The following is a 20,811-nucleotide window of genomic DNA, read 5'->3' on the forward strand; positions in this document are numbered from 1 at the left end:
AATAAAACACAAACATCAAAATTACATAACCAGTTACCATGACATAACTTGCATTGTTTTTGCAGAAGGAAATTCATTGCTTAGACTGTTAAACACTTGTCAAAGGGGTCTCCCGCTAACTGCTCTTTTCAATTAGGATATTCTTTAAAGATATAACACATAGATTGTCGATGCAAACGCATATTAAGGTGTTTAATGTAAACCAAATGCTCAATAATATCTCGTCTAAGCTTCTCCAAACTTACTGAATTTTGTGTTGTGGTTGATTTTGATGTATTTTTTAAAAATCTCCTTTATTGCCCCCCCATGCACACAATCGTTCCTCTCCACTCTAAAACGGGCATGTTTCGAAATGCATTTCTTTCTACACACAGTTGCTCCGATGCCGCAAACGCACAAGATCGATAGGAGTTGTTAATATTCATGGCTTCCTTTTCTGCTTCCTTTTCAACCAAGTTCATGTTCTTTGGCATGACAGGTGGTGCTGACTCAGTTGTGTAAAAGGTGTGTACGTCTGCGTTTAGAAAGGGATTGGGAGGATACAGCTGATTTGATCCTTGCGTACTCAGGGTGTCCTTTGATTGATGAGTGCCAAGATAATAAACAGAAACACAGAAAAAAAAAAAGAAAAAAAGGAATATACAGTATATGAAGATCATTGGCATAGCAGTCCTAGATTTGCATACAGGCTTTCCTCCAGGGGTTTAAAAGTCCTTAAAAGAGGAGAAGTTGGGGTTGGGGGTGGCCCTCTGATGAGATCGGAACCAAACTCGTATACCTGTACACATATTCTCCAGCCGAATTATTTTATACCAAGGATTGCTGTGAGAGTTTGTGTTTGAGCCTAGTTCAGTCTCGGAAACAAAGAACTCTTGCCATCCAGTTTGTGTTTTATCTAAAATGCTCCAGCAACAGTCTGAGGAGGATTTTTTTCCCTCCTTTCAGAAAGAATAAAGAAAGCACATGCTTAGAAGTACTGAAGATCTCCCTCCATGTCCCTTAATGTTCCTTTCCACACTCTTCAGTTCTGCCATTTCAGTACATGATTCCATGTAGTATTACGTTTCCACTTTTTTTTTTTTCATAATTACAGATAAAGATTTTTTTTTCTTAAAAAACAAAAAGAAAAAAAGATTGCATTTGTTTTCTGCCCCATTCTGTAATTTGCAAAGGGCTCCTTCCTGGTTCACAGTAGGCTGAGAAATTGCAGCAGTGCTTCTCCGCTTTGGAGGAATGCGCCTGATAGTCGGTGATGTCAGCGAAGGAACCGTAGATCACAGTTTGGACAGGAAATATAGCAACAGCAGCAAGTGAGTGATTTTGCAGAGAAACTGGTGATACTTTTTCTATTTTTTTTGGCTTTCTTTGCAATGTGTGTGCATATGTATCGTTGTGTGTTAGGTGTAGTGTTTCTGTGTGCATTAAAGGAAATGAGCGTGTGTGTGTGTGTGTGTGTGTGTGTGTGTGTGTGTGTGTGTGTGTGTGTGTGTGTGTGTGTGGTCGTGTATGTTGTGCAGAACTGATATAATAGTAGGAGTGTATGTTTTTGGTGGTGTATTTCATTGGTGTGGGTAAGGTCAGGCCCTGCGCTCCACTGGCTGTTGCAGACACACTTCACTCCCAGCTGACACAATGGGAAGTCTGTTGTCCATGTGGTAACTGATCAGGTGGCTGACACTCGAAAACCGGTGGTCTTTTGTACGGACCTGAAAAAAGAAAAGGGGAATAAATTAGAGTAAGCTTCAACACCAATATAACCCTCCACTCTGAAATCTCTGTTATGAATTTGATCGTTTCGTGACATACCACTCCTTCTGGGTCAACGAGCAGCAGGTGTTTGGGCTGACCACCCTGCTGTCCCGTGAGGACGTACTGCCCAGGTGTGGTTCCAGACTCCCGCACCAGGAAGTCTCCATCTCGGGTCAACAGTTTCTCTGCTTCCTTACGACTTAGGCTCCCGTGGAACCAGATTTCAGACTGTAATTGCTGCACCATAGAGGGCACTGCTGTCACTGAGTTTGGGCCTCCATGCCCAGAAACCCCCAGGGCATCATCCAGTGGCTCTTGAAAAATGAACACACAGAAATGTATTATTTTGTATTTCACTGTGGATAACATGTTGTCCTGTAGGATCCCATAGCACTGTCTGCATTTCTGCACGACCGATAAATAGGGAAGTGAACCACATTGACTCTGACAGATGCTGCACACAGTTGTGGACTCTGCCGTGAAAAGCTTTATGTAGTCAATCAATAATCTTATACAAATTGCCCCTGTAATGGACAAAGACATTCTAATATCCTTATCTTCCTCTGAGGCTGACTTCTGTGGAGAGCTCCACTGCCAATTAGCATCAGTCATATGGAAATGTAAAATACAAACTGCTTTACTCATCTCACGAGCCCAATGATTAACCCTCTTTTCTTCTCACATGAAAGAAAAATAGCTGATTGCAATTGCCAGAAATTTTGGTCATCTTGATTACAACCCACACACATCACAAATTACCTTTCTTATTTAGTTTTCTCACAGGCTAATGATTTGCACTAGTGTTCAGGATTCAGTCCATTTGAACTTCACTTAGCAGATTTCCAGCAAAAACGCACAAAAAGACACTCACTCATGTCGAAAGCGTCTTTGTGAGCATTTCCGTTTGCTGCAGCTGGGAGGCGAGGTTTATCTACGTTGACGTACGAAGGGTCATCAAACATCTCCCGCCCACCTTCTTTGGCACCCACTAAGAAAAAACAAAATAAAAAAGGAAATAAGTAAAAGTTGCACAAACACAGGAAGAACTTTGCCACGTATTCTCACTTCCTTGCAATTCTAAGAATTTTATCAGGACTAAACAGGGCAAAAACGGAGAGAAAGTTTGACCAATTTCTCATGATTTAGCAACAAATAATATAAAGAAATATGTTAGTAACCAAAAAAGAAAAAAAAAAAAGGACAGGAACGACAGATAAAGTCCAAAGAGATGCACACATGCAGGCAGCGACAGAGCTCACCTGGTAGGGGTGGCAGAGGCTGTTTATGAATGTCATTCTGACCCGGCTGTCCATAAGGCTGCAAACACAGAGGGGTACAAACAAATGCTGAATGCGTGCACCATGTGGGCATCCTCAAAAAAATGTTCTTTTCTGGCTAGTGAAATGATTACAATCTATTTATCTATCACTTAGGAATGACACAAGTAATTGATTAATTAATTAATTAATTTTTTTTTTTTTTTGGGGGGGGGGGGGGGGGGGTATGCTTGTCTTCCTTCTTTCATGTTAATATGCACGGTTCTCACCAGCGTGGCACCAGGCCGGGTCCTCATGTCAATCACTCCAGCAGGGGGAGGCTGTTTTCCAGGGAAATTATTATAGTACGGGACATCAGGAGGCGGAGCAGCCTCATCTTCTTCTTCCTCCCATGCAGAGCCATCAAATGGAGCCATTCTGTCACAGAGAACAGATACAGAAACAAATTATACGAGACAATATGCAAATACAAGCTCTTGGTTTAGGTTTGTGCAAGCGACAGTTACCTGTCATGAGGTGTGACCAGTTTCGGAGGGTTTTTTAGATACTGTTTAAAACGCAGTTCGAAGGCCTGACCAATGGTGCTGATGACTTCCTGGGCTAAACCCTCCGAACACTCCAGGATATGACATGCTGCAATAAGGAGGCACAAAAAGCTGATAAGCGGGCTTCTTTTGAAGGAAGCATGTGCTCCAACATACAAATACGTTCAGATACAGGTAGAATACAAAAGCACGTATGCATGTACATTTTTATTATGTGCGATGATGTAGGACACATGTAGCAGCTCTAATACATTTTGCACACTCTAGTTTTAACTCAGGAAATTACATAAGCAATAGGATGGCTTCTTTTTTTTATAAGCACTGCATGTTAGAACTTTAATGTCAATAATCTAGCCCGAAGATTTTCACTTTCAGTATTAAACAGAGGAGTGTTTTTGCTTTTTCAGCTGAGAAATGAGCCATAAGTTAACTAATTTAGCTTGCAAACAAACTATGGGACTTCAAAAATAGACATTTGGTGGAAAATGTACTTCTGCCTTTTCTCTACACACTGGGTGTGTAATGTCTTAGCTCTAGCGGGGTATTTGGCAAATTCAAAGGGGAATAAACAGCTAATAAAGCTATTTAAGTTTGATTTACTTATATTAAGATTAAATTCAGTTCATACATTAATGAAAATGTTTGGTTATATTTGCTGAAAGTAAAAAAAAAAAAGAGGACTAGTTGCACAGTGCAATGAAAGCAACTACTCTAACTCATGTATTAAAGGATCATTTTATCTACACTGGCAGCTGCTACCTTGGTGAGGCTGTCATTTTGCCACTTACCTCTCTGGTTGACTGGATCTTTGGCCACATATGCTACGTACTCAGCTGTATCCTGAGGGAGACCGACAAGGAAGACAGTCAGAATGGGAAAAATCAATAGGAGGGAAAAGTGAAGGGCAGGTTTAGGACAGAAAAGCTAAGAAGAGAATAAGAAGAAAGAGGTAAAGCGAAGACTTTGGTGTTTAAGCCACAGCAGAAGTTAAAAACTTACAGAGCTTAAAGAAAAGAGAGAGAAGATACGAAGTAAAGAGATAATGTCTGGAAAGAGGGACTGCAGTCCAGGCAATCCAGTAAGGCTGCAATAAAATGAGTGGTATTCAGAGCAATAGACAATGACAGAAGGCAAGGAGGAAGAGCATGCTGGCTGAAGAAAGATGGAAAAAGGCGAGAGTGAGATTTCAGCTGAGAAACAGGGTTTGGCTGACTCACTGGGTCTCCTCCAGAGGCGAAAGAGATGGACTGCATGTGATGATTGGCGATTATCTGTGGAGAAAGAGAGAGAGAAAGAGAGAGGGAGGGAGAAAGAAGGAGAGGGAGAAGGAGAGCACGTGGGTGACATGAAGTATGTGGGAAGTGAAATGAAAGCATGTGGATGAAAAGACAAATGTGGAATCATTACTGAGAAAAGTGCTCTTTCCTCCATTGAGCGCTATCAATTGCAGCGGAGATAAAAACTAAGTAGGGACAATGGATGGAACACCTTTTTAACAGTCTGCAACAACCACCCATGTTAGATCAATAACAGCATCAACACTTGCTAATGCTTCAAGCACAGAGTGTGGTCTGTGAGTCCTTAATTGTGATTTGGTATATGTTCTGCATGACATGTTTCTTCGCGCTAATGCGAATGCACTACACCACTGTATACCATCTCCCCAAAGATAAACATCGTGCAGCAGCTATTAACTCATTAGAGGTCTAAGAGGAGGATCACATCCTGCCTTGTGGTAAAGCAGGAATCAAGACAATGGTTAAGAGGGATTTGTGCAGCATCCAGAGTAAATGAGGCAAACAATGAGAAGCAGTTCTAAATATATATCGGGGCATCTCCTGAATATTCCAGGAGGTCACGATACATAATAGATATGGAAAAATACTGAGAATTTCTTTTAAAAAAATGATGTTTATATCACTGAGATTCAACCACCTTTAACATTTTAGTGAACTAAACATGTTTACACCATTAACAAGAAGCTGAAAGCAGTGGGAATGATTACAATGCAACTCTGAAGGCAAAGAATAAAAACATTTAGAATTTTTGAAATAAATCATCTGTAGATTGGTCTTCGAAAGTAAGAAAACATAACAAAATCCACACAAAAATTCCTCAAGCAAAGAGATCCCCAGGTTTTCTCTGCTTCGGTAAACTCCACAGGCTAAGTGCACTCAGGGTACCTGAAAACATGCCCCATAGCTACAACAGAGAGCTCAGACAATCACGTGTATTTCTGACTCAAAAGCGAGATTACTGGCTTTCAAGGACAGCTCAACGGAATGCCTGGGTAGAGTTTGAGAAAACAGCAGCTTGAGGTTAGAGCTTCGTTCTAACCTGTTTGCAGTCAGAGGCCAGCAGATTGAGGCTGCTGGTCGAGATGGTGAGGCTGATTGTCATGCCTGCAAACTGTAAATTACTCTTTCCCAGGATGGACGTTAGACAGCGAGAAGAAGGCTGCAAAAGGAGAGAGAGCAGTTTTAGTAATAATCAAATCAAGGTGCCCAAACCAAAAAGCAACAGGACGTTTTGTTTTTTTTAAAAATTCAACAAAGCATGATAGTCCACTGAGTGCTCCCTGCCTCAGCATGACTGTGGGCATATGTGGTGAAATGCCTGTGTGTGGGAGTGGGAGAACAGCTGCAATTGTGAAAGTGATCCTGTCTCCAAGGCCAACTGCGACCAATTGGGAATAGACAGGACAGTTCGCATACTGTAGCCTGGGCCAAGAGCATCACACAGACCATGCCAGCACTATTGTGCCAGCATTATTGCGCCAGCACGTTTATCCAAATCCTCCTACTGTTCTCATGGCTTTCATCCATATTTGTTCCAAAATGTTTAGAGTGTGCAGTGAGAAAAGCAGGAGCAACAGGACAGGAAGCACATGCTTGGCCACATTAACCTCAGTCCTGCCAAATCAGAGGCACTAGACTAGTTTAATCTATTCTAGTTTATATCCTATAACTGTATTTTGTCTGCTGTGCTATACTGTCAGACATTCCTTGGTCAAACCCTGCTACAGCAGCTGAATATAGCCACCTGTTTTATAGACTGTTTGGGTGGATGTTTTTAGGTTTACAGGAATACTGTGCACAGACACTCGCAGTCTTTAAACAGCAGACTGGCGGCTGTGTCTGCTAATCTGTTGTGCTCCTTTGGCCTGACGCTGGCTCCACACAAGCTTCTACTCCACCTCTCCAGCCTCCCTTGTGACAACAGGGAGGGAAAAGAGAGATCAGAGAGTGACTGGTAATTACCTGTGAGTAGTCGGCTAACCACAGAAGTGTACAATCAGCCCAAATCAAGATTTGTGTGTGTATGTGTGTACTTGTAAAGCTATATTTGACGGAATCACTGACTTTTAGATCACTGGAGGAAAAGTGGGGACATTTCGGTTGGTCCTGATTTTTGTGTGTAGGTTAAGGTTATAATTAGGTTTAGATTAGGGATAGGCTCTTCTATGAAGATAAAGAGGCAAGGGAATGGATTAAGTCAGTGAATGTGCTCATAAAGATAGCCAAACAATAAATGTGCATGTGGTCCAGCTATACTCACGTTTTGGGGACCTAAATCAGTTAACAAAGACACATTATGGAAAAAAAGGAAGTGCCAAATGTGTAATGTTTATAGTTCAGGATCAATGTCATAACAAATAGGAAAAACTCCAGGTTATGAATGCAACTTAATGTAATGTCCTCTAAAATCATGTATACACGGCTCTTTGTGCATTTGTGTGTATACATGAGACTAAATAGCCCACTGACCACAGGGTGGACAACGGAGCTAAATCTAGCTCTTATCCAGAAAACTCTTCATAACGCTGTCCACTTAAGTCTTATAAATAAATAATGCTCTGTATGGGTGTGTGCTCCTGTATGTAGCGCCTACCTTTCTCCTGCGGGCTCCTTTGGCACCGGGTACTGCCTCACACACCACAGAGATAGCTTCCCTGAAAAATGAAAAACATGCATGTTTGCAAATGGCATGTAATTGACCTAAACACCTTCCCAGATTCACATTTATGGATATTAAATGAGATCTGGCAGCGGGTGATAGAATTTATCGTCCCTGGCGACTGGGCTCGTCTTTGCCACGGAGACAAACATCATTGCGGAAACCAGATGGAAACCACCAGGATTCCAGAACATTCTAATTTGGGGGCTCTGAGAGCGGCAGGCGTGTACATGCAAACACACACGGGCAGATGTAGTCAGATGCTAAAACAGAAAGAAAACAAGCCCCGCAAGAAAAATGGAGCGGAAGCGAGCGAGCGGGCAAAGGAGTAAATGCGAGGTGAGTGATGTATGTGTGAGCCATAACATTTTTCAAAGTGTAACCACACTTTTAACATCTCGCCCCCTCAGAAACAAAGCAGAAATGAAACGAGTGAAAGGTCAAACCTGCAGCCGATGAGCTGTGTGTAATCTCACCTGGTGACCTGAGTTCTGGTGTTGAAGTCCAGCGCCCGCATTGATTGTAGCACCTCCACGCATCCCATGTACTGCCCAGGAAACAGGAAGGCAAAACATTAACATTAGACATTTCCTACATCCTGGTCCCATTGGACCAAGGGAACACAACAGAGGAAGAAAGCAACAGTATCCTTTCCTCATTACAGACTCAGTTTCTAAAAATGAAGGGTTTATATGTACACAAAAACAGCTTGGCAAGGGTGACGTGCAACTTTGCATTTAAGCTAGAGGCTACTGAGAATGTGCCAGTCACTTACCCGTACACTGTAGGAAACACCAGTGGTGCTGACCACATTGTCTGAGTGCAGCCAGCCACGGGTGGGCTTGTTGACAAAGGAGCCATGGCGCGTCCACTCGTCTCCTCCCAGCTGCCCTCCTTCCACCCGTGCCCTCCTAGACACCCCTCCTAGCCGGTTCATGTCCTGCAGAGGAGGTCGGGGAGGGGGAGAAGGAGCAGTTAGAAGCGAAACAGGGTGATGAAGTGGTGGGGAGGAGCTAGAGTTGCTCCTGTCATCCCCAGAGGACTCAACAGGTGCCTGAGGTGCCTGAGCTCCCTGTGATTTGCTTGAGGCCTTGAGTCCTGGGAGAAGAGTAGCTGAGACACCCAGACGAAGAGAGCCCATTCTGGGGAAGAAGGAGCAGAAGGTGGTGGGGCTGTTCTCAGCTTGTTGGGGAGAGGAGGGGGGCAAAATGGGAGTGAGAGATGAGGAAGAGAGAGAGGAAGGTAAGCCAGGGGAGGGTGTGAGGGGGGTGACAGGACTGGAAGGAGGAAACGATGATGGATTGGAGTTTGTTTCGTCAGTTGAGCTCAGTGATTCACTCCGAAAATGGGTGTATTTTGTTTTCTCCATAATGAATTGAATCATAATGAATCTGCAGTGTCAGTTTTTATATCCGTGCAAGTCCACACAAGCTCTTGTGATTCAAAGTCTCTTTGTCTCAGTATTCAAAGTTTTTCTCTGAAAGGACAAACAGCCATCTGTCTGTCTTGCTCAGTGTAAGAGCTGCATCCATCTGTCTGGTTGTGTGTCCTCCACTTGTTTCCAGGCAGCCAAAACCCAACTGCTTTAAAAACGGCTTTATCCACAATGAAAGCAGTATGAGCAAAAGCACAGAGGAAACGTTGGGTGCCCCAGTTAATGGTAAAACACAGACAAAAAAAGCTTTTTAGTGCACCAGTGCAGCTCATGTTGTCATGAGTTCATTTTGAAATTTACTTGAGTGTTTTCTGAGTTCCCAGGAACTGATGAATAGCTTCTTAGCTGTCCACAGACTGTTGCTCTTGGTGTTTTGCCATGATGTAAAACAATATCTGTGACTATCTTGTCCCAACTTAATAGCCTCTGAGTGAGGCCCAGTAATTCAGCTGTCACCAGCACCATGAAGAATCAGCACAAGTGATTGTCTCTCTGAACACCCCCTCATGTGTATGTCTTACTGCTCTGGGGGGTGCGCATTTCTATGTGATGTGTCTACATGCATGAGGCAGTATAAACCTTGCCGGCCTACAATGCTTCTTTGATTATCTGTGTATGTTCGTGTTGGCATGCGCTTGTGCGTGCACGTGTGAAGCAGCTCCCCTTGGCAGCTCTATCCTGCTTGACACGGGCCCATAAAAATCCTATTAGCAGCCAGAGAGGGGATTGCAAGGAGGGCCGTGCACGCTAACGCGGCAGCGACGCACACATTATACACAGCCTCAACTGGTCGATACGACAGCAAGCACCTGCAGAGCTCAATGAAGCCCAGAACTGCTAAAGAAGAGAGAGGAGGCTTACTGATGTATGGCTAGTCTCCAACTCTTGGTAGCAGCACACTTTCTTTAACGCCTACTTTTCACTCCCTCTCTCTCTTCCTCCAAATGCTTTCATGTCCTCTCTGAATGGCCCTCGCTCTCTCTCTCCCTGCTTCTTCTTCTTCTTCTCTTCTCTTCCAGATTACCTCTGGCGCAGGCGCCTTCCCTTTCTCTGAACTCTTTCCTCCCTTCTCTCTGTCTCCTCTCTTATCCTGGAAGTCTTCTCTCTTCCTCCACACTATGTGCTCCGCCAGCCTCTGTCTCTCCAACGCCTCCGCCCTCTCCCGCGCCACCACTTCCTCTCTCCTCTTCCAGATGATCTCTCGCTCCCCCTCTCCCCCTCCCTCGTCTGCTCGCCCGTTCTCCAGGCTGTCCCGTTTAACAGTCCCTCAGTTGAAAAAAATTAATAAAAATAATATTGAGCCCTGTCTTTCTGCTTCCCTTAGCTTTAGGATTATAGATGGTTAAAGGCTAGGCATGGTAACCTTTGACACCAACAGAAACCCTAAAGACAAAAAGTGAAGTACTTAAGACTGCACTGGCAGAGTTGAATCTGTTCCTGACTGATGTTCCTGATATGGCTAAAACAAGTGAGCCTGTCTTGTTTCAAGTGTGTTCCCTAAAACTGGCCACATAGGGTGTTGATTTTTTTCTTCCTGGAGCACCATTAGATAGCGGTAGTTTGAGTCTGAGATGCTGCCTGTGTCTGGTACACTGACACACACTGCAGTAGCACGGTGGTGATGTAACACTGAAGAATGTAGGTCATTGGCTGATAACAACTACCGGTGGTCTTGTTGTGATGGTAATGAGACCTGATTGGTCAGGTTTGAACTCCCAACCCAGGGTTCCCTGAATGGTGCTGAGGCTCACCAGTGTTCAACATGTAGTCACTCGCCCAGCTGGAAATGCTCAATCAAAACTGCTGTTAGGCTGATTTCTCTATGCACGGCTGTTCTCACCCTGTAACTTTATTACGGCCTAGTTCAAATAGCAATCGCAGAACAGAGTTATTTACCTGAGAGAAAAATATTGACACTGTCACAGATGATATGAACGAGCCAAGAGTTATATTCCTTCCTTATCTAAGGCAGGGCTTATCAAGCAGCAAGTAAGCTCTCTCTACTGTACAGACACCATCTCACATCTCATAGTCTGCATAGTCCAATCTAGAAGGCAAACAACAGTCTGTTTACATTAACAGTCTCTCACAAACCGGAGCCCTAGAATTAAAACAGTCTGCAACAGTTTGACCTCAGTAGGAGGCAAAGCTACACCTACAGTCCAGCAGTAAACTGGCTGGCTGACCTACAACTTAGTGCTGCTGAGGCACTAGTCATACTTACAATCTGTTGACCTTTGCTCGCTCAAAGGAGAAGGTTTACACCCACCTTTTCCACAACACATACAAAAGTCTGTAAAAGTGGCACCAGCGTTTCAGTAATGCCAAGCAAAAAAGGTTGATTATTTATTTCCTCCTCACACTAAGATTTCAGAACTTCATTCTGCCTGAAGGACAGCCCGCAAGCTGGTGGTGGGCGCTCAATGCATGGCAAAGGAACAGTCGCCTACACCAGTCTAGCACCACAGAGGGATTGTCTAGCAATTCTAGCTAGTCATCCATCTGGTCTTGGCCAGAAAGCACCATGGAGGATCCAGTCATACTTATGAACTGCAAGACAGGCTGGGACGATCTCCAGAAAGCTGTAAAGCATCTAATAAAACCAGAACTTAGTCCGTAGAGATGAATAGCACTTAAAAAGGCAAACTATTCAACCTCAGTAGACTTGCTAACACTGGAGAGAAATTCAGGTGCTGTTAAAAAAAAGGGAGCTGCTGAAATGCTCTATGGGCAGAGTTAACCCTGGCTCTTCCCAGGGATGTTTTAGTGCACCGAACACAGTGTAGGTCAGGTGACTGCAGAGGAGATGACCCTCTACAGGAAGAGAAATCCTGAGTCACCTAGAGACAAACAGCAAAAGGAAAAGGCTGTGACAAACACAGCTAATGACTGGTAATTGGTGGCCTTGGGGCCACGCAGCTGTGATATGTACAAGTGAAATCAGTACTGTAATCTAATTCATCCAGTCATTTCTGATAAGAGCGCATCAGTTTGACTGATGGAAATGGTAGTTGTCATTAATAAATGTGAGATCGGGACAGGCTGGACGGAGATGAGTCGTACAAGGCGAACACGGAGAATTGGGAGGGGGAGACAGGTGACCTGAAACAACCCTGATTCCCGGAGCTTGCCGAGCTCCGCAAAGACAAGGACTGTCTAGTAGAGAAGAAGGGAAACAAAAACTCTAAAAACTGACACAAACAATGAACTAATCTTGTTTTATCAAGTAAATATATACAATTACCAAACGGCACAGCACCAGTTTAAAAAGATAGGACAAGGAAAACCAACTTTACATCTTGTTCTGTCTGCAGCTGCTGCCCGTTGCTATGGCAACAGACATTAAAAGAGATGCCTGCAGAGGATATATACTGAGAAGTCCTGACAACAGCAGAAATCTTCAGACAAAGAGATAACCGCTTTGTCAAATCACATTGCAAGCAATTAGTAGCTCCATCAAAGGCTCCACATTAGAGCTCTTTTTTTTCATCCAACAGGAGAAAAACTACAGAGTCCTAGAAAGATCAATATGGTTCAGGAAATGATCAAAGTTTGGCCGGCATCCCGCCAGCCATAAAACCGAATCAATGTTGACATCCGATGTCGGTCGCTTGCGCCGACTCCGACTAGGGCATGTAAAACTGACACTGTTTTCAAAGAATAATAATCTATTTTCTAATAACTGTATAAACAAGAATTTCACCAAGAATTAACATCAAAAAGACAACTCATGTTTAGAAAACTTGCATAAAAACAACCTGAATATTCTGTGCAGCAGCTAACAAAGATTAGAATGATTGTATAACATCCTGCAGAGTAGATCCTACGCTCATGAAGGATAGGAAAAGAAAATAGAAAATCACAAAGGGAGTCTGTATTTCCAAAAAAAGAAAAGAAAAAGTAATTAAACTGTTCTGTATAAAGTGAGTCTTATCGATTTCCCTAAGTGTTTTAATGAATGGCAAAAAAACAAAACAAAAAAACAAAACAAAAACCGAAGTAGTTCCTTTTTTGGTTTATAAAGCATGCAATTGATAATCCACGGTGATTCTCCTAAAGCTAGGTTCCGTATTCACATAAGAACCACATTAATGTTTAAACGGCCACAGCTTGTCCGATCATTCGTCCTCTCCTTCCTCTTCCTAGCTTTCCCTTCGTCCACTCCCCGAAAAACGTGCTTCTCCTCTGATCCGCTCTTCCGCTCGATTAATTCACAAAGTCACTGCCGGCAGCTCCTCTCCATCTATCCTCTCCTCCGTTTGGCTGCCTCCTCTTTTCGTCCCTCCTCTCACTCTCTCTCTCTCTCTTTCTCTCTCTCACTCTTTCAGCAGATGGTGAAATGGCAGTGTTGCCAGGATGGATGATGGTAGTCCTTCATTGTGCTCCTCTTCTCCCCTCACGTCTGTCTCTCATCCCCACTTTCCTTCCACCTCTGTCTGTCTGTTAGAGGCACAAGCACACTGTCTGTCCTCCCCTCCTCCCTGTCTGGGTGGGTGATGCTGCCTCCCATTCTCAGTCTCTCTCTTTCATACACACACACACAACCACGCCACAGCCTGTGCCCTCCCCACCTTCTTTTCTCCCATGCTACCTCCTTCCTGTTTCCTTCCCTTCCCCCCACCTCCTCTCTGCAGCCAGAGTCATTTAGCAGTATACATGTGTATGCACAGAAAGATGCTGCACTTCTACTCAGAAATGCACACACTCCAAGGAGAGATGGAGATGGGGATGGGGAAGGAGGAATGAAGGGAAGGGAAGAGAAGGGAAGGGATGGTGGATACATGTGTTTGTGTGTGCATGTGGAGGGTGGGCTGTTCATGTTGGGTATTCAACGCTCCTCCCTTATTCATGCTTGGTAACCTGAGAAACACAGTTAAAGAGTGAGGGGAAGAGAGTGAGAGAGAGAGAGGAAGGATGGATATAGATAGCCTCTGTGTGCTGTGACATGAGGTCACTCTATATAACCTTGATAAAAGTGGACAAAGTGAGGGGAAAAAGGAAAGCAGACTGCACTCGCATGATGATAAATATTTCCAATGTTACTACATGACTACAGCACTCTAGGGGAAAAGACTGGAAGACATAAAGCAGAAATCCCACAGATTGGTCTTGACATTTGAGCGCATCTGATGAGAAGGCAGTGTTGCGGAAAGTAGAGGAAACCACACATAGAGTGACACAGGAACCCGGCAGAGTGGATAGCAGAGTCCTCAAATGACACCCCAAAGAGTCCCCGCAGTACCAATTTTCACCACTACACCATCATTGTGAGCTCAAGCAGTGCACTCAAGGATGTGAAGGTTCATAATGAGACAACTGCAGACAGCTAGCATTCGTCATCATACACAGTGATCTGATTGGTAGTGATGGGCATGATTGGCGAAGAAGACACCCTCCACCGCCCAGAACCAGCGAAACACACGATACACTGTGGCTTAGAGTTGACCTAATCGAACATTTTGTGCTCCCTTATTAGATTGAGTGAATTAACAGTTCAGGTGCCATCTTGAATTTACATTAAAAAGATAGCAACCACACTGAGCTGACAGCTTATTCAGTACACCCAACTAAAACTCATTGTACGATCTACTGTACAATATAAAGCACCTTGAGGCAACTGTTGTTGTGTTTTGGCGCTAGATACATAAAATTGAATTGAATTGAAAACTACTGCAGTTCAGCCAGTTTCTTCTCCATGGAGCCGCAACCTCCAAAAATAACCAAACATATCCATCTGAAAATATAGATATGGGTTTTTTAGCTCATAAAGGTACGATTTATCTCACAGCTTCCAACTGCATTTGTTTTATTTGGGTGCAACTAATAAACTGCAGAGGAAGTAAAGTTAACATCCCATTCAAACCACAATAAATTTACATGCACAGGGCTGTACAATTACTGAAGCACGATTTCAAAATGACTTTAGTTTCCAGTTCTTTCTTGCAGGTGAAAACTTGTGCAATATTAAAGATAGCAAATGAGGAGTAAAAAAGGAGGGGCGTGTGATTTTTCTGCATCACACTGTACTGCTTCTTAGAAGGCTGCGCTTTGTTGAAACATCTCTTAAATAAGGTTTTTGTTTTATGTTGCATATGCTACTTGGAAACCCTTTTAAATGGGTCAGAGAACATTCCAGTTTGTTTCATATCAAAGCCTGAAATGTGACACTTTCATAACGCTCGATTATAATTTCATGAAAATGGAAAGGAGGCATCTTAATTGGTGAAATATTGCACACCAACTACAATCACTCTTGTGTCCACAGTATCTTTGAGAGCAATTTTATTTTATTCTTGGTGTAATTGTGCAGCCCTGAAATTACAGTGCTTTAACAAATAATGCTTATTTTACACATATGCCCACCAGGGCTGGATGCGAGAGTCTGTTCATTTCTATATCATATCAGAAATTTAGAAGCAGCAACTCCTTTGCCACTGTGGCGCGATGTGTTTTTTTGATCAGCTGCTTGTATCATTTTAATGCCTTACCATATATTCCATCGGCCAGCACAGGCAGCGTGTGAGTCTGTAGCCCTAAAAACACCAAGGTGCACATCAACACACAGTACACAAAAGCATACACAGTCGCAGACAAGCACACACGCACACAAATCAAAGAGCAAATTACAGCGTGCTCCAACCAGCGCCCTTGCAGCCACTTGACTTCCAGCATGCTTTGCTCCCAGCATCAGCTGTGGAGAGAGTCATGGGACCTTCTTCATATCGAGCACACAGACACACAACACTGACACAGGGAAGAGGCCGGGCGATACTGAGAGGGATAAAGTAACGGAAAGCGAAGGAAGGAGAGAGGAAGAGTGAAAGGAGAAAGGCAGAAATCCGCTGTGCGTGTTGAAACATACCCTGTGGAATGAAAAGAATCAACTCATAGGACTGCATGTGTAGGTTGTTTGTGTTTCAGCTTGCCCAGCGCGAGTTAGCAAGTGTGAGTTTAGGTGTTCTGCGCCTGCAGAAGTCTGTGGAAACTGCAGCTAGTCAGTGTTTATTAGATGAAACAGTCGGAGACAGACTAAGAAAGAGCTCTGGATCTAATGCACACGCTGCAGGGCCACATCTGCAGTCTGCTCATACACTGTATATGTGTGTGTGTGTGTGTGTGTGTGTGTGTGTGTGTGTGTGTGTGTGTGTGTGTGTGTGTGTGTGTGTGTGTGTGTGTGTGTGTGTGTAATGTGATTTGACCCACCTCACTTATCCTTATTTGAACTAGTCAAAAAAAATAAATTAGCAAAGATGAGTAAACAGGGCCTCGATGCTGACATTTTCTCTTGGATTCTTGCCAGAGATGCTGACTAACATCAATTCCCATTATCAAGGCAAGACAGACAAGAGTCGAGTAAAGAATGAACAATAGAAGGGAGAGAGGGAGGAAGCGTAACTCACACGGGAAAGTCTCAAACGTAAACACAAATAAGCAGGCACACTGGAAAAAGGCAATCAAATTTTCAAAAATTAGGCTGACGGTGAACATTAGATTAGCCACGGCTTCAGCAGGAGTACTTTCTCTCGGCTTAGTAGCTCACTACGCACACAGCAAACATGTGAGCTGGCTATTTTGGGTTGTGCTTCCACCACCACCACCACCCCTCCTCTAACCACACTCCCACATCTCTATCTCCTTCCATCATTCTTTTCCTGCCACCACTTACTGCTTTGCTCCACTTACGACTTCCACTTACAACTTCCTTCTCGGTTTAACGGCTTACTTGTCAGAAACTGCGGTGTTTCTACACCGAGGTTCCAGCTGAACCTTTGAACATTGTCTGGCGTAACCTTTAGTCCTCCGTAGCAGCAAGTATCGAAATTCTTCAAGGGTTCAAGTTTGCATGAAATACTTGGGTCAGGGTTTTTTTTTTTTACACAAACATACGTTTCCGGATTTAAGTCATAGCTGTGCAAACTTTGTGCAGTTTGCTTTTGCTCAATTAACAAAAGTTCTGATCACACAGCAAACTGGGGTGAACATCTGAAAGCGAAGTGCAAACGCAATTTGATTCAAACTTTTTTTTACTGGACAACCACACCACTTCACCCATTAAGACTGTGTCATCTAATTTAAGTACATGTTGCTGAGTCGCTGCTTTTACTGTTATTTTAACAAGTTTCCAAGTCGATTTATTTTAGTGCTGTGTCTTTAAACATTGCTTCATGTCCAAGTGTATCTGAATAATGTTAACCAGTGGCTTCTGAAAAGTGCATGCTGAGGAGCGGATACACAGAATAATCAACGCTACAAAACAATAACAGCTAGGAGATTTTAACTTGACCCTAAAGTGACCCTAAAGAGTTACTTCAATACTATTAACACTAAGCTGAAGTAAGATGTGGGATCATTCCATCTAAAAACATCACATTTTCTGCTCAGCCACCTGTGATTTGCCTGAAAATGTTATAGTTTAATTCGGACATAAATGTGTGATTACTGGGAAATGTTAACCTTGCAAAAGACAACTGGTGCACATTTCTAAACGTTATATAGCTGTATTCCACAATAAGATCAATTAAAGATGCAGAATCCCTTTTAAAATGCAATTACTACTCACCGAAATGAAGAAAATGCTATTTTTATTCAGATTTTGTGATGATTGATCAAATATGATAATTATGTTAAGCTGTACCCAGCAGAGAGTCTTCCCCAGATAGTACAAAATTCTGGAGTTTCTTGGAGTACAAGAACTTTACTTAAAACTGAGAAAATAACTGTTAAATATATACATATTTAGCCTGCTTTGTGGGCATGAACATTCAGGCTTATCATTATGCACTTTAAAATATACTGAAGACCTCCGGTGAAGCGAGCCTGAAGGAATCCTGATCTGCAAGAAGAGACACCGTTTGAAAATGCAATCTCAGCTTTCTGAGTAAAGAGAGACAAACCACAATAAAGACACAAACAGACTTTCAAGTTAGATACGTGGCACCACAGAGTCACTCTGCTGTAAAGCGCTGCATATAAAAATGCAACAACCAGAGTCTCATACAGAATTCAGAAAAACCATCAGCAGCCATCACGCTGCTAATGAAATTCCGCCGAAGCTGCACTACTTCTGTTTTTTAGCATCGCACGGGACGAGATGTTAATCAAACTGTGGCTCACGCAGTGCGCTGAGCACGTCGCGCTAGACTGAGCACCGCAGGAGGAAACGCAGCTGAGACTCGGCTCTATTGTATGAAGGCAGTGACGGACAACCACATGCTATGGCCTCAAAAACAAACTCCTACAGTTGGTTTCCAGAATGCGCTCATACACACCAGGAAGTAGAAAAAAACGCGAACAAACAACCCCCCTCCCCACATGGTCGGAGAGACAGACAGATAGAGTACATGAGCCAGACAGAAGAAACCTGAGAAAAACACATCCTCACAGGTCAAGACACCCACACAAAAAGCGTATGTAGTGTCGACAGTCTCGAAGTGTTTATAAGTGTTTATAAGAGCTTAGCACCTCAGCACTGTGTTTTGTCAATAGTGATGCACCACAGGCCGAAATCCAAGTCTAATATCTGCGGTAATATTTGCACTGCTGACAAAAATCGAATTCTTTATTTTTGAATTGGCTGTGCGTCTGAGACGCACGGACTCCGTGCACAGCTGTCAAGCTGAAACCGCTGTAACAATCAAGTGTCACACCTCCCGTCAATCAAGGCGAAGGCTTTTACCGGTGACCGAGGGGTTTGAAGGGAATTGGACAGATCCAATTTTAATCAAGTGGATTTTGGTTTACGTTGGAGTGTGATGGAGTGGCCGAGGTGCTCGACTTTGGCTGACAGTTTGTGTCCCAGACTGTCCTCCTGCCTGTGCTGTGTTTGTTTACGTGGGTCTAAGACGCACACGGCCTATTTGTCAGGCTCCTGACATGTGTCTGAATCTACCGCTTCTTGGGATCAGATGTTGACTGGACCTTCCCTCGGCCTCCATTTCATCGGTGGAGATAACTTGAGTCATATAATATCGTGTCAGCGGCTGCTGGTCTGAGCGGTATGGTTGACCCTGATAACAGCACTGAGCCCACTGCTTTCAGCTACCTCAATCACAGCACATAGCCTTGAGTCTGCTTCTATAATAGTCTGTCTGCCCTTCACTTGTTTACCGCAAACTTTAACTCTGTCACACTGACCCTGTTTTACACATCTGAGGTGCGTTTTGGTGACCGTTCTCCATGGATGCGCACAAAAGGGGTAACATTAAGTAAGCTTTTTTTAATGTCTGACTTTGTACAGATTTGCGAGTGGGTTCGTGTGTGTACTGATAGCTCCTAAGGCTTATCTCACTGACACTTTATAGCCTGAAGCAAATCAGGCAGATTTCAGCAAAGCCAGGACAGGCTTTAGTCCCTAAAGCAAAAATAAACACAAATTTATTAAATAGTGAAGGAGTAGTGAAAAGTATCTTTCATAATAATCTCCAATGTGATGGGGAAAAAACTTGTTCTGGGTGCAAGAGTCCTACACCTTTTTTTTCCGCTTTTATACAAAAGAGGGAAAGTAAGAAGGTTGGAGAAGACGACAGCAGCAAAAAGTTGCCCCTTTATACCAAAAAATGTCCTCAAATAACTGTCTTATTTTGCTCAGGTCTAGTTTGAGTTTATTGGCGCCTCTTAAAAAGAAATGGCATGTGAGTGACCTGCTTTCTGTTGTTTTTGCTCGTCCAGAGGACACAATGATGACTTCTGATCACTTTCTCTTATAAACATTTTATCAGAGGCTCCAACAACAGCTCACTTAGGTTTCAGGTTTTAATAATAAAACCTGGCAACACACACACAAAGTTTGAAAGCACAAAGTTAAACATTTAGTTAACTCGTGCACGCCCCAGTCTAACCATTTACATATTTCTTACAGTAACCCAACAGGCTCGACTGCACCGTGGCGTAACATAACAACGAAACATTGAATTGTCCGGCAGAACTATGTGTCCCCACAAATTTAGCACATAATCAGTTTCCTCACACTTTTCATACGTGCTATAGCTGACGCACAGCACGCAGAGACCGCACCATGCCCCCCCAAAAAGTGTGGGCAACTTTAACGAGCAACTTACCAGCTCTGTTCCTCCCTTTCCCTTGAATGCCCCTCCTGCCCACCAAGCTCTGTTGCTGCTGTTGCACAAATTTCAGCTTAATTTCATATAACAGGGCAAAGGGTCGAAAGTTTTGTCCGCCGGGATCCTTGTATATTTGATGCTTAACTTCTTAAAAGAAGACTCTAAACTTCTTCTTTCCTCTCCCTTTCCGTCCCTGCCTCCTCCCCCTACCTCCCCCTCCACGATCACGACAGAAGTCACTTCCGCGAACAACGCAGCGTCATCCGGCTCCTCTCTCTCTCTCTCTCTCGCTCTCTCTTTCTTTCTCTTCATTTCCCCCACTCCCGTGCGAGTGTGTGCGTGCGTACGCGCGCGCGTACCATTTTGCACCTGGACCACTCAGTGTAGGTTGCGCAAAAGTGGAAACCCTGACCGCCAGCCATAAGTCTGCAGCTGAACATGTACTTTACCGTAGATAAATACAGCGCAAGAACAGCTGTTTTACGCCTGAAGTTTTGCTTTTTCCAGCATTTAGAAAGAGACCGCGATGACCCGCATCCGCTACCAAAACAAACCATCAGCATCAGCTCAGGGCATAAGCTGCTGGCCCCCGCTTTGAGGTGTTATTACCGCAAAGAAATTGACATAACTACATACGCACTGTCGTCCACATATGTTTTAAACACGTTTTTGTGTTGTCCATACATGTCCATACATTTGAATATGATTCTCGTTTCTTTGCTTTTCTTTTTTTAAAGCAGTTTGGTGATGAGATAACTTTCTTCAGGCCGCAGCCTTATACCACCAAT

The 20,811-nt window shown here is 43.5% G+C and overlaps 1 protein-coding gene across 4 annotated transcripts; it reads right to left on the bottom strand.

The window, feature by feature from the left end:
• Nucleotides 1-878: 878 nt before the first annotated feature.
• Nucleotides 879-20,261, bottom strand: shc1 (SHC (Src homology 2 domain containing) transforming protein 1). 4 transcript variants are annotated; one of them, XM_026183859.2, is made up of 14 exons: nucleotides 20,021-20,137; nucleotides 15,452-15,496; nucleotides 8,304-8,468; nucleotides 8,005-8,075; nucleotides 7,463-7,523; nucleotides 5,909-6,028; nucleotides 4,789-4,842; nucleotides 4,360-4,411; nucleotides 3,533-3,659; nucleotides 3,296-3,443; nucleotides 3,009-3,066; nucleotides 2,621-2,737; nucleotides 1,807-2,063; nucleotides 879-1,706 (listed from the first exon to the last, which is right to left on the bottom strand). In XM_026183859.2, the coding sequence occupies exons 2-14, from the start codon at nucleotides 15,461-15,463 to the stop codon at nucleotides 1,578-1,580; spliced, it is 1,371 nt and encodes a 456-aa protein (XP_026039644.2). In that variant the 5' UTR covers nucleotides 15,464-15,496; nucleotides 20,021-20,137; the 3' UTR covers nucleotides 879-1,577. The 4 variants fall into 4 exon arrangements, with proteins under 4 accessions (XP_026039644.2, XP_026039645.2, XP_026039642.2 ...); XM_026183860.2 differs by lacking the exon at nucleotides 15,452-15,496 and having other exon boundaries at nucleotides 20,021-20,261; XM_026183857.2 differs by lacking the exons at nucleotides 15,452-15,496; nucleotides 20,021-20,137 and having other exon boundaries at nucleotides 8,304-9,382.
• Between the last annotated feature and the right edge of the window lie 550 nt (nucleotides 20,262-20,811).

Source organism: Astatotilapia calliptera, chromosome 11 (genome assembly GCF_964374335.1).
Source record: "Astatotilapia calliptera chromosome 11, fAstCal68.1, whole genome shotgun sequence".
NCBI classification, from domain to species: domain Eukaryota; kingdom Metazoa; phylum Chordata; class Actinopteri; order Cichliformes; family Cichlidae; genus Astatotilapia; species Astatotilapia calliptera.

What these genes read in the sequence shown, in the direction of transcription:
- shc1 (XM_026183857.2), bottom strand. Translation starts at nt 8,912, where the DNA reads ATGATTCAATTCATTATGGAGAAAACAAAATACACCCATTTTCGGAGT. An exon ending in GCCTCTGCCACCCCTACCAG is followed by an intron (nt 2,738 to 3,008) that starts GTGAGCTCTGTC and finishes GTTTTTTCTTAG; the next exon opens with TGGGTGCCAAAGAAGGTGGG. An exon ending in CAAAGACGCTTTCGACATGA is followed by an intron (nt 2,064 to 2,620) that starts GTGAGTGTCTTT and finishes TCATTTTTCAAG; the next exon opens with AGCCACTGGATGATGCCCTG.